Source organism: Lonchura striata, chromosome 22, assembly GCF_046129695.1.
Source record: "Lonchura striata isolate bLonStr1 chromosome 22, bLonStr1.mat, whole genome shotgun sequence".
NCBI classification, from domain to species: Eukaryota; Metazoa; Chordata; class Aves; order Passeriformes; family Estrildidae; genus Lonchura; species Lonchura striata.
Window position 1 is genome coordinate 1,717,842 of NC_134624.1, and position 13,113 is coordinate 1,730,954.

The 13,113-nt window shown below is 44.9% G+C and overlaps 1 protein-coding gene across 1 annotated transcript in view; it reads left to right on the forward strand.

The window, feature by feature from the left end:
* BRINP1 (BMP/retinoic acid inducible neural specific 1) overlaps positions 1 to 12,481 on the forward strand; it is a 92,287-nt gene extending 79,806 nt beyond the window's left edge. Inside the window, exons 7-8 of the mRNA XM_021551379.3 lie at positions 4,974 to 5,196; positions 11,137 to 12,481. Of these exons, the coding sequence (XP_021407054.1) occupies positions 4,974 to 5,196; positions 11,137 to 12,277 (1,364 nt within the window). The 3' untranslated portion in view covers positions 12,278 to 12,481. The remainder of the gene's footprint in view (positions 1 to 4,973; positions 5,197 to 11,136) is intronic.
* Positions 12,482 to 13,113: the final 632 nt, after the last annotated feature.

Here is a 13,113-nt window from a genome sequence, read left to right on the forward strand (position 1 = left end):
TTTACCCATAGCAGGTGTGTTGTACTCACAGGTTACACACTCCTGAGGGCTTGAGGGAGGAAAGAGCAACACTTCCAGTGAATTCTCTCCTTTAGCAAGTGGCCTGCCTGCCCTGAAACCACACAGGCACCACGCAGAACTTCATCTGGAACTTGTCCTTGTGCTGACTCTCATCTTTCAGTCTTTACCAGCCACTTTCCAAGACATTTTCTTCAATTACTTTTGTCACAACTGCCCAGATCTCCATCTCGGGAAGGAAAACTGTGAGAAAAGGACCATCTAGCTCAATTCAAGATGAATCCTTCATAAGTTTTCTTTCTTTCTTCATGTTAAAAGTCACCTTAATTCCTTTAAAGGCTGAAATGCAGTAGCCTGTGATGTTTCCTCAAAGGGCTGTTGAGGATTTGCTTCATACTTCAACACGTGGCCCCTGCTGGTGTTTGGGCTGCTGCAGACATGCTTATGTCCCTCTCATGCTGTCACCATGGTGCTCAAGCAGCCAGAGCAGCCAGGGTGGGAGTTCATGGCCCAAGGCTAATGAGCACCCTGAGCAGATCCCCCCCAGGCACCCTGGGGAGCCACAGGGCTGGGCAGTTCCAGGAGCAGGTCACCAGCCAGCCAGGTCAGATGTTTCCTGTGAGTTTCTATGGGTTCGCAGCTGGGGTGAGTAACACCAGAAATGTGGATTTCAGGAGCTTTGGGCATTTCAGTGCTTCACAAGTGTACAAGGATTACTGGCAGTACCTGCCAGCACAGATCAGCCTCTGGTTGTGTGTTAGTTGTAAGTTCTGGCACAGCATCTTCACACAAGGTGCTCAAGAGCCACAGGTTGGTCTCATCAAGCCCCTTCCCTTCCCAGGGGATCTAACCCAGCCCTGAGAAGGTGGGAGCCCTGTGGAGAGGGGAGCTCCACTGCCACGTTCTGTCCTTGCTGCACTGGATCCAAGCACAGGCTGGGGTAGATAATTATATTCAGGCTCCCTCCCCTTGGGATTTGAATGGGGGAAGGTGTTTTTCATTTGCCATGTTAAACTGACATATTGCAGTGCAATTTCTGCCATATTCCACCCAGGGCTGGAGGCTTTTCAGGGCTAGATGGAGTGATTATCTTTATGTCTAAAGCTGCTGCATCTGATTCATCACTTTGATGCATCATGCGTGAACTTATCCTTTGAGATGGAAGTTGCTATCACAAAGGACTGCAATATTAGTGTTTTGCTTCTTTGTTTTAATAAATATTCCCAATAACTAGAGGATTTTCTTCATTATGAACAGCAGAGGAGAAATCTCTGATGACATCTGAAGGCTTTTCCAATAAAGTGGACTGAAAGGCACAGGAGTGCTCTGAAAGCAAATACCATTTTGCACAGGAAGCTACTGAAAGCCCAAAACATTTGTATTCTGCTTCTGGTCTGTGTTGGATCCTCTGTTAATTTGAAAAAATCGTGTAGGGCGAATCAAGAGTTGCTGAGATTTGGAATAGTATCTTCAAAGTCAAGGAGGCCGCAATGAACTGAAGCTGTTTTGAATCAGCTCAGGATTTTTTTTAGTCCTGTGCTTCACTGCTTGTAGGTAAATTGAGAAAAATAACGCTGCCTTATTCTTGGCATTTTCAAATGGCTGGTCAAAAAATTCAGTGATTGCAGATTAAAAAAAATGCCAACTTTTAATTAAGTCATTTGGTGGAGTTAATTTGTTTGTTTATTCGAAGTAATTGCTTTCTGATGTGAATGGGATTTTAAAAATCTTTTTAACACTGGCAAAAGGAAAATTTCATCTGTGAAAGAGATGTCTGACCTGTCGATTCCCTGTGGTGCCACCTGTGATGCTGAGTCACTTCCATGGGATTGCCTTAGGGATGGGGTGATTCAGCAGACACGGGGGCCAAGCTGCATCACGGGAGGTGTAGTTCCAGCCATCAGCAAGGTTTTGCTGTGCAGAGGAATAAAATAACAACAAATGCAAACAGACCTGTTCATTAACTGGAAATTCTCAGGGTTAAATACGAACTATTCCCAGAAACAGGGAATATCCCCATCCATAACACTGGTTTCCAGGCAGAGTTATAAATAAATACAAATAATGAAGAAACTATGTTGGTTTTAAAGTATTTTTCTTTTTTCTTTTTCTTCATCACCCTAATCTTAAACAACCCCATCCAGCTTTTATTTTGCCAGATTTGCTGCTCATTTGTTTTTCCCCCAACGTTGCACTGCGGTAGCAAAATGTGCACACTGCACCGAAATTCCTGCCTCGCCCGTCTCAATGAAAAATGTACCACATTCATCATCAGAGGGAAAAGAGCCTGGGCTCCTGAACAAAAAGGCTTTTGAGGAAATTGATTTATAAGGGGCGGGAAGCAAATGCAAGGCTTTTACTGCTGAAAGGTACCCGGAGTAATCAGCATGGTCAACAGAAGCAATTATACCTGATGGTGATTTCAGAAGCCCACGGAAAAGCACACAGTCAGGTTTGGGGAAGAGAAGGACACTGGCAGCAGCATTAAAAGCAGAGTGAAAACCTGAGAGATGACTAAAAAATATCTCTTGGTTATGTTTGGGGGGAAAGGAGACAAGCAGATGTCCCACAGATGTTGGCAGTGCAGTGGTGGTGATTATTTCTATGAGGAGCTTGGTTGCACCATGTGATGAGGAAGATGTGAACATCCATTTACCATCCACGTCAGGATGGGCCTGACTAATGCACAGAAATCCTTTGTGAGGCAGTTGAGCATGAACTGCAAGTTGATGAATAATAAGAAATCTGTTATGCAAATATCTTTAACTTCGTACTATAGGATTTAAATTATCTGATTTTTTTCCCACTAATTCTATGGATTATTTCTTTTTTTATTTGAAAAGATGTCCGCCTTTACAAACCCGCCTTTTCCTTCTAAAAATAGGATGAAGGAATTAAAAAAAAAAAAAAAAAAGATTGGGAAAGGTTCAGAAATAATGTAGATAGTGTAGAGGAAAAGATGGGTATACTTCTTGTTGGCTTGTTTGGGAAGTTTATGGCAGGGTCCTCGTCAAGCCTCCCTCTAGAAGCAGGACCACAGCCAGCAATAGGTCAGGGCAGCCTTGGTTTTGTCTAGCAGAGTCTAAAATGAGAGATTTTTATACATCTCTGATCATGTTCCAGCACTGCATTACCTCCAAGTGATGAAGTTTTTCAGTAAATCATTTTAATTTCTCAAGCTGCAAACTGTGCTTTGCTCCTTGTTATGGCAACTGTCTCTCAAAAGAGTTTTGTTCATATTTGGGAGTACGTTTTGCTGTAATTAAATATCCCTTGGCCTCCTCTTTACCAAATGAGGCCAGTGCAGCTCCCCAGACTTTGCAGAACTTGTGCTCAGAGCACCTTGGTGTCCCTCAGCTCTGCCCTCCCAGTCTCTGTTTATCCCTGCTAGGTGAGTGCCCCAGGTGTAGCATTGCCAAGAAAAGCTGAATATCCTGAATCCACCAGGATTCAGCCCAGTATGAAGTTTTTTTTCCAGGGAGAGCAGGATGTTGAACCTCCTCAGCCCCCAGGGCCTTCCTCAGCTGATTGTGCCCAAGCCTGTGCTGACACGTGGGGTTTTTCTCGCCTGGTACAAAACATTGCTCTTGTCGTTATTGCATCTTATGGAGTTCTTATTGTCCCACTCATTGCATTTCTCAAGGTCTCACTGTGTCAAATATGGTTTTCTAGCATCAAAAATTGAGTTATTTTCCCCTGAGAAAGTTGGAACCATCTGGTTTTTCCTCATCTGAGGATGTCCCAGCCTGGTAATCAGAGTCTGAGCAAACCACCCTTCTCAGGTAGAAAGGAGGGGCTGATCATAAAGAGAAACAGTGTCAGAATTTCTGATTGTGATGAAAAAAAAAAACAACTCAAACAACCCCCGCGTAACGATGGGTTTTTTCATTATCAAATAAAATAAAATGGAAATAAAGTGATCAAAAAACAACAAACACAACAAACAGCAACACTGAACAATATATTTTTCAATCAATTGGATTTGTTCCCTTTGGTTAAAATTGATACCTTTTGTTCTCACCCAAGCCCTGCAAACTATTTTATTTTAGTTTCCTCATTACAAAATGCAACTCATTTAACTTCAAATGGAGTTAAATGAGAGGTAAGAATCAAATGCTCTTTTTAAAAAATGCAAGAGCAGGACATTTTAACAGCATCCAAACCTTTCCTCTGGAGAATTTTTAAAGCTTTGTTTTCCCCCCTTTTTTTTAATTACACAGCAAAATGCTTTGCCATCAACAACAAACAGCATTTCAGGACCAGCTGAAAAACAATGTAAATGAGAACTCTTTAAGTGAAAATGATTACAACTCCCAGCTTTTTGTTTATAACCCTTAGACAATAACCTCATGTTCCAGGGAATTTCTGGTTTGTCTTTTTTTCCCCGCCGTGTGCATTTTAACTGGGTTGTTTCACCTTGATATTCACTATAGGGTTTTTTTTCCTATATGGGAGCAGCAGCAGCCATGGAATTAGTGGCTTTCTGTGGCAGAGGGACAGAGCAGTGAGTTAATGGACATCACCTTCTCCTGGCAGAGCTGATGGCCTCGTCATCACTGCTCTTTCTAATAAAAAGCTTTGTTACAGCTCAGAAACCTCCGTATTTCTCCCCATTTTGTCACCTTGTTCTTTTAAAAGTTTTAAATTTCTTTTAAAAGTTTTCTATGACTTCTGATATTTACATATTTCTACTGGAGTTCTCACACAACACTGTTCATGTAAGTAATGATTGTTTTGCATTCTTCTTTGTGGGATGAGAGATTTATGGACTGTTTGTTTGATCAGTGTGGTTGGTGAGGTGGCAATTTCATCCTTCAATCCACTGTCACTTTTGGAATTCTCTATATTGTGAGGTCAGGAATAAAACTCCCTCTTTTCCTTCTTTTGCATCTTGAGTGAATGCGTGAGTTATTTAGTGTCGTAGTGCGACACCGTTTCTTGTGTGTGTGTTCCAGATGAGTTTAAATCCTTCATGAAAAGGCTACCTAGCAACCACTTCCTGACCATTGGGAGCATCCACCAGCACTGGGGGAACGACTGGGACCTGCAGAACCGCTACAAGCTGCTGCAGAGCTCGCTGGAAGCCCAGCGCCAGAAGATCCAGCGCACTGCCCGCAAACTCTTTGGCCTCAGTGTCCGGTGTCGGCACAATCCTAACCACCAGCTGCCTAGGGAAAGGTACCCCCATCCTTCCTCAGGCACGGGGAGCTGGGCTGAGGGGCTGGTGGTGCTGAGCTTGGGCTTGAGCCTCATCCCAACGGGTTGTGTTTGGATGTAGGGGGTGTTGGCGTGGGTGTTTGGGGGGAAATGGTAAAATCTGGTGTTGGAATCTGAGGTATTGATGATTCTGAGATTGTAGAAAGTCTCTGTCTGTCAGCCCCGCTGCCAAAGCAGAAGCCATCATTGGTCTGTGCTGGTTTCCAGGTTGTTTATTCTGTTTATCTCTCACATGTTCTGCTGCCCTGCCCAGCTCTGTCCTGCAGGGCAGCGTGTGGGGCTCTGCCCTCAGTGGGATGTGACAAACATTCAATACCAGAAACTCCCTGGGCTGCATTTACAAGAACGTGCCAATATCTGTCACCTACGTTGGACAGTGTGTCCCCAGCCTGAACCAACAGAAAAATGCCAACACCACAGTGAAACATGGAGGGCATGAAGAAGGAGAAAAAGGACAAGACACACCCAATTTCCTCCATCTTGTCCCCTTTGCACCCCTCATCTAGAATCCTAAAATTTTACTTTTGCACCCATGCCACACTTAATTATTACTGATATCAAACACTCAGAGCTGGTAATTCATCCTGTAAGATTGAAAACTCTTTTCCATGGCCAGAGATCACAGCCAGTGTCTCTGGGGGCTCTGTCCAGGGGCGTTCCTGACCCCTGCCAGGGTCCCAGACCTGCCAGGGCAGCCAGAGGGAAGCCCTGGATTCCCACAATCTGGGAGTGGGTTGAAAATCCTGGAGGTGTAGGTAACTTTTGTCACATTCCTGACTACATTCGTATCCCTTCTGTGTGGTTTTACCTACCCAGGGGAAGGGCATCACTTATTCTTTAAGTTTTGCAAGAATATGTTTAGTCTGCTCTGCAGACTAAGGTGTTTTTCTTGTGTTTTTCCCTCAAGATCCACTGTTGAGCTTTCAGCCTCCACTTGCTGTTAAAAGAGACATGTGGAGCACAAGGTGCTTCAGCCCATTTTTGGGTTGTGCTCCTCAATATCTCCAGAGTGAAAGGAGAAGCTTTAGTTTCACTTGGAATACATCACATTTTTGCTGTGAGATGCAGTGTGAACCTGTAAAAGCTCACTGAGCAGAAGCCTTGCAAGGTTATTACAGGTGGAGAGAGCAGATTTTCCATTACTGCTACAGCAATTATTGATATCTAATAATCCCCTCCTGCTGGCTCTTTTCAGCCCTAACCTGTAGCTGAGTTTGCTTAAATCATATTTGGAGACTTACATTTCTGGATTTTGATAAACATCTCTTGCTGTGTCTTTCTACATTGTCTGGACTGAAGCAATATGGAAAATCTTGGGGGAAAAAAATGAGTCTGAGTGCCTTCTCTTCCATGCTTCTCTTGGAAGGGTCAGGCCAAGTTAATATTTGAAGAGAAACTGTTTGTCCACTTCCTTCATTACCTAAATATTCTGTTTCAAGACAAAATTGACAGATGCACTGCTGTCTACTGCTCTCTTCCTGCTCCCAGGCTGCTGAACACGCTGACTTCATTCCATCACCGTGCAGCTCAGAAAACTCTTCCAGGGCTTAACACCTTTAATTACCAAGAAATCTCATGTTTCTAGACAAAAAATTGATGGACTTACTAGGGATGAGGAGAAATATCTATTAAATGTAAGAGATTATGAAATAAAGTCTTTGGAGAGTTTCCTAAACCTGGCCCATCCCTGCCAACTGGCTGAGCTGTTCTGACCAGGCTGAGTGCTGGAGGAGCCACAGGCATGTCCAAGGTGAATTTTTGAGTTGTTTTTGCATTTTTAACAACAACAACAACAACAGCAACAACAAAGAGAAGCAGCAGCAAGGAAATCTCCATCCAACCATGTTACTCCAAAAGATTCAGACAAATATGTTTTCAGCATTTATCATCTATTTTAAAAACCCAGCCAAGCAGAAAGGGAGCCTCCAACTACTACAATGAAATCTGGGGGAAGGAGGGTGGAATGGATGATGGCAGATGGGTTTTTAACTGACTGATGTGCTTGATTTGTTTAAGTCAACATCAGCAGGCATATTATAATTTCTTTTCTTGTTTGTCATTCTGCATCTGCAGCTAGGCAGGGGAGCAGTGTGGTAGGAGCTCTGTAGTGGAAGAGGTGCAACCCATCTTTCTCCTCACAGAGCTGGGAAACACTCTCATTTTCTAATTGTTGCTGTACAGAATGACAGAGGCTTATCAAGCATGCCAGTGGCTTTGAAAGGATGCCATGGTTCTAGTAAGAGCAAGCCTCTCTCTCTTTAATACTCATAATTGTAAGTCTGCATTTTACATTCAATGGCAATGCAAAAAAAAAAAAAAAAAAAAGAAATGAGATTGCTGTTGATTGTCCTCAGGGAAAGGAAGAGGTGGTGTTTCCAAAAGGAAGATAAGAAAAGAAGAATAGGAATTCTGGCAATTAGGCTGATTCTCCATGACCCTTTGCAATGGCTAAGGAGACAGAAATATCTATATATCTATATATTTGTATATTTATATATCTATAGATGTATAGATCTATATTTTATCTATAGAAATATAAATATTTAGATATATCTATATATAAATATATAGATATAGATCTATAGATACCAATATACTTGGTCTGTACTTGTTTTGTCAAAACCCAGGAAAGTTTACAGACTTAAAACAGAGGCAAGTCTGTTGGTTTAAAAAGCAGACCACTCCTCAGTTAATAAAACTTTGATGTCAAATGATCACCTGTAGTTTTATTTTAAAGCACTGGATGTAAAATAGAAATAACATCCAATGGAGAGGGGTTATACATGTTCTGGCCTGCAGCCAAAATACATCTTACAGCTGCTGAGAAAAAAAAATAGCATTTTTTACTTCACTGTTCCATACAGAAAATCAAAAATATCCCCAGAGCAGCTAGTGCTGGTTGGAAAGTGAAAGGTGAGTTTACAAAGGAAATTACTTAATTCAGTGCCTTTTTTCCTGCAAATAAAAACCAAAAGTCTGTCTGGCTCCCTGTTCCCAGCATTGCCAGGGAGCCACATGTCCAGTGAGCAACAGTCAGAAAATACTGCAAAGTAATTCTCACTCAGAGCTTGGCCTGCAGGTCATATTTATTTACACTTTAGAGTCATGGAATCATTGAGGTTGGAAAAGACCTCCAAGATCAGTGAGTCCAACCTGTGCTTGAGCCCCATCTTGTCACCCCAGCCAGAGCAGCGAGTGCCACATCCAGGCATTCCTTGGACAGCTCCAGGGGTGGGGATTCCCACCACTGCCCTGGGAATATTTAAATGAAGATCAGTGGCTATTCTGGTACTGGATCTGTCCAGCATCCTCCTGCTCTGACACCCCTTAGGTACAATGCCATGAGCCTGAGCCATAGAGGGGTGTGTTTTAAAAAGTTACCTCCTGTCAGCTGAAGGACTTTGGCTGGTCCTGTGTATATTCTTAACCTGTCCCAGTTGCAAGAAAAAATGGGGTAATTTATACCACTTTACTTCTCTCTCACTCCCTCACACTTCCCATTGTTGTGTTTGTAGCTGATGCCCAGCTCTGCCCTGGATTCTGCATTTTTATTTAATTACATCCTTTATTTCTGCCATCAACAGATGGTGGGTAGTCTCCTGTTTCATTTTCTTCTTGGTTTTTTTAGTCCTACTTGTGTCTTTGCTGAAAGCTAAGGCACACACACACACCCCAACAATAAACAACCTCCCATCCATCCTCCACAAAGTCTGTCTGGGGAACAGGAAATTTACTGGGGTCCATTGCAAGATATCAGCTGAGTTTTCTTTTCCCATTTTGTTCTGCTGGTTGTTAGTATAAAAAAGGAAAGAATTATCCAGTGATTCAGTGATTTTTTTTTCCTAAGGCAGATCACATCCAAAATGGACAGAATGTGGTCACCTCACTCTAATTTATACTGTGTCCCCTGCTATGGCCTGGCAGCCCTTGGCCCAGCAACTCAGGAGCATTAGCAACACCTAAAACCTGTGTAAAACATCAGTCCAGCACTGCATGAAATCCAGGTGCATTTGACTGGCTTTTCAAACAGGAAACACAAAGCTTCAGATGGGTGAAAATATATTTATACTGCTGAAAAGTGAGCAAAAATTCACCTGTGAGCAGAAGGCAGCCTCAGCCCCTGGGATGGTTTGGAAATGCTTGTTGCTGTCAGCCTGTGGCTGTGTTTTACAGCCACACTGTGCAGTGCTGTCCCCTCCCCTCCGAGGCAGAGCTGTCCCAGGAATTAAGGAGCTCTGTGCACTGTTTTGATGGACCAGGGCTGTTATTGTCTGCCTCTGCAGCAGATATTTATGGAGGTCTCTGCCTTGCTCCCAAGCTGCCCAGCCAACCTTGTCTTTTCCACCAGCAGAAGAGCTCCTCTTGGCTGGGAATAGGGGAAGGAGACCCTGGCAGCCCTGTACCACAGAAGAACGGGAAAATTGTCTGTTCCCACATCCAACACTTCAGAATTTTTCTTCTAACTCCCTTCCTTTTTTCCTCACCCTGTTTTTCCTTTCTTTTTTCTCCTTTTCTTCCTGCTTTTCATTCCTGCCTGTTCTCTTGCAGTTATTGCTGTTGCAGTTTTTCCCTTTCTCCACCCATTACTCCCGCCCACTGTGTTTCTCTCTTATTTTTCCTTTTACCTGCACATTTTCCTCTCTTTCTTTCCCAGCCTTTCTGCTTCTGCTCCTTGATTATTTCTTTCCTTCCAGTGCTTTGCTCTGTTTTACACTCTCATCTCTCCACTCGCTCCCTCCCCCTAATCATCTTGCTGTTCTTTGCTGCTGTATCATTTAATGCCTTCTTTGATACAGCCTACAGCTTAATGATTATTCGGAGGTCAGGCGATGCAGGTGCCATGAATTTCACTAATCCAGCTCTGAGAGCCTCTGTCCATAATCACTCCTCCTGTTCTACAGGGGCTGAATCCTAATTTGTCATTAGCCAGTCCTCTCACTGCAGCACTACCGAGAACTTTTTGCCCAGAGGAGACAATGAAGTATTCATTAGCCAGGGGGGAGGTGGAGGGGAGGGATCAGTGGCTGCACAGAGGATTCTGCTGAGGGCTGCTGAGAAAGGAATTGCTGTACCCAGCTTTCCTGGGGCAGTGGGAAGGGGAAAAAGGGGGAAACGAGGCAACGTGGCAAGTGGGTTGTGCACAAAGTGAACGTGGGTTGCAGTGTCATTTTCTAGGAGTTGTTCCAGGGCTTCAGGATGTGGGGTTGAAAGTGCTGATCCAGCAGCTGTGGGAGTGGTGGGGCTCAGTGGTGGGTGAGTGGGGTTGATTTTAAGGGAGAGACTCTGAGGTGGTTAATTAGCAGAAGTCTTTTGGATTTTTTTTTAAGGAGGAATAGTTTTAGCAGCTTTGTCTCTGTGCATCCTGGCTTATACCCTCTTTTCTACTGAGCTTTGCACCATAAGCAGAGGTTGCTGCTTGCTTTGCCTTGTCCTGTTATGGGTCTATTTTTTAGAGGGTGGGGCCAATTGCCAGTGACCTGAAGAGCAGTTTTCATCTGTTAGCCTGGGAGTTCTGCTGCCCTTGTGGTGTCTCACAGCCCCACAGCTCTGGCATGGCTTTATCAGCTCCATTCCCATGTCACTGTGGCCCTGCTGGGATTCTTGGCAGGACACAGTGCCCGTCTCTGCTCCTAGTGCCGACTAGAGAGAGCTCAGGTGAGCATTTCGAACTGGTAGCAATTTCTTAGAAGGCTTTTGCTCATCACCAAAGGAGTAAACAGCAGATGAAAGATTCAGTCTAGAAATAGACTGGAATAGCTCCCAGATGCCACGGCAGGGCATTGATGTTCCAAGAGCTCTGCCTCAGACATATCCCTGAAAACACTCTAGCTCCAGCAAGATGCCAACACCGAGTCCCTGTGAGGCCTTACAGTGCTAATTCTTCCTTCTCCTCACCTGCAGGACGATACAGGAATGGCTTACCCGAGTCCAGTCCCTGCTCTACTGCAATGAGAACGGGTTCTGGGGGACGTTTCTGGAAAGCCAACGGAGCTGCGTTTGCCACGGTGGCACCAGTCTGTGCCAGCGCCCCATCCCCTGCATCATTGGGGGCAACAACAGCTGTGCCATGTGCAGCCTTGCCAACATCTCCCTCTGCGGCTCGTGCAACAAGGGCTATAAGCTTTACCGAGGCCGCTGCGAGCCCCAGAACGTGGACTCGGAGCGGAGCGAGCAGTTCATCAGCTTTGAGACGGACTTGGACTTCCAGGACCTGGAGCTGAAGTACCTGCTGCAGAAGATGGACTCCCGCCTGTACGTGCACACCACTTTCATCAGCAACGAGATCCGCCTGGACACCTTCTTCGACCCGCGGTGGCGCAAGCGTATGTCCCTCACCTTGAAGAGCAACAAGAACCGGATGGACTTCATCCACATGGTGATCGGGATCTCCATGCGCATCTGCCAGATGCGCAACAGCAGCCTGGACCCCATGTTCTTTGTCTACGTCAACCCGTTCAGCGGGAGCCACTCGGAGGGCTGGAACATGCCTTTCGGGGAGTACGGCTACCCGCGCTGGGAGAAAATCCGCCTCCAAAACAGCCAGTGCTACAACTGGACCCTGCTGCTGGGCAACCGGTGGAAAACCTTTTTTGAGACCGTCCACATCTACCTACGCAGCCGGACTCGGCTGCCCTCCCTCCTGCGCAACGAGACTGGCCAAGGGCCCGTGGACCTGTCCGACCCCACCAAGCGCCAGTTCTACATCAAGATCTCCGACGTGCAGGTCTACGGCTACAGCCTGCGCTTCAACGCGGACCTCCTGCGCAGCGCGGTGCAGCAGGTCAACCAGTCCTACACGCAGGGCGGGCAGTTCTACTCCTCCTCCTCCGTCATGCTCTTGCTGCTGGATATTCGGGACCGAATCAACCGCCTGGCGCCTCCGGTGGCCCCGGGGAAGCCCCAGCTGGATCTGTTCTCTTGTATGCTCAAGCACCGCCTGAAGCTCACCAACAGCGAGATCATCCGAGTGAACCACGCCCTGGACCTGTACAACACCGAGATCCTCAAACAGTCCGACCAGATGACAGCCAAACTCTGCTAACCCTGGACTTAGCAATGGACACTTTGGTGATTGATCCTTTTGCTGTATAAAAAAAAAAAAATAAACAAACAAAACAAAAACCCAAAAAAAAAAAAAAGAAAAAAGAGAAAGAGAAAAAAAAAAGTAAAAAGGAAGAAGTAAAAGTGGGGGGAAAGGAAAGAAAAAAGATAAAGGGGAAAAATAAGATTTGTAAAATGTAATTAATATACAAAAGAGGAAAAAAAAAGAGGAAATTCTTCATTTGTTGAAAACTAAACCCGTTCTAGCAGCTGTATAAGACTGTCAGGCATGTTTGTTATTTCTATAATCCGTCATAAAAGGGTAACACCGTACTCTCTCTTGACCTTGGGGGTGTTGCTTGTGAGTCCTCAGGGGCAGCAGAGGAAATCAAGGGAGGAGCAGAGAGAGGGGCAAACTTCTGTACTGAACTGTCAAGTTTTCTGCTATGCAGGTGCCAAGATAAAGAGACATACAAAAAAAAATCAAAGCAAACAAACAACAAACAAATGAGAGTTATATGTAAATGTAAAAGAGCTACCATTATTCCTATAGTGGGAGTAAATGGTTAAAGATAAAAGATATTTCTTCTGTTGAGATTTATGCCAGCTTTATGTTGAGTTATTCCCGCAGCCTGTGCTGAGCTTTGCTGGAGGACAGGAGGGGATGGCAGCCCTTGGGGAGTAAAGCTGACGCCTCCTTGGTGAGACCACACAGAAAGGTGGAGGGTGGTGCAGGGCTCAGGTGTCCTCCCTTTGGGATTTCCATCTTGGAAGATGTTTCACCAGAGGCAGGGGCTCAGCAGATGCTGGAAAATGGGATGTGTTGGGTTCTTTAGC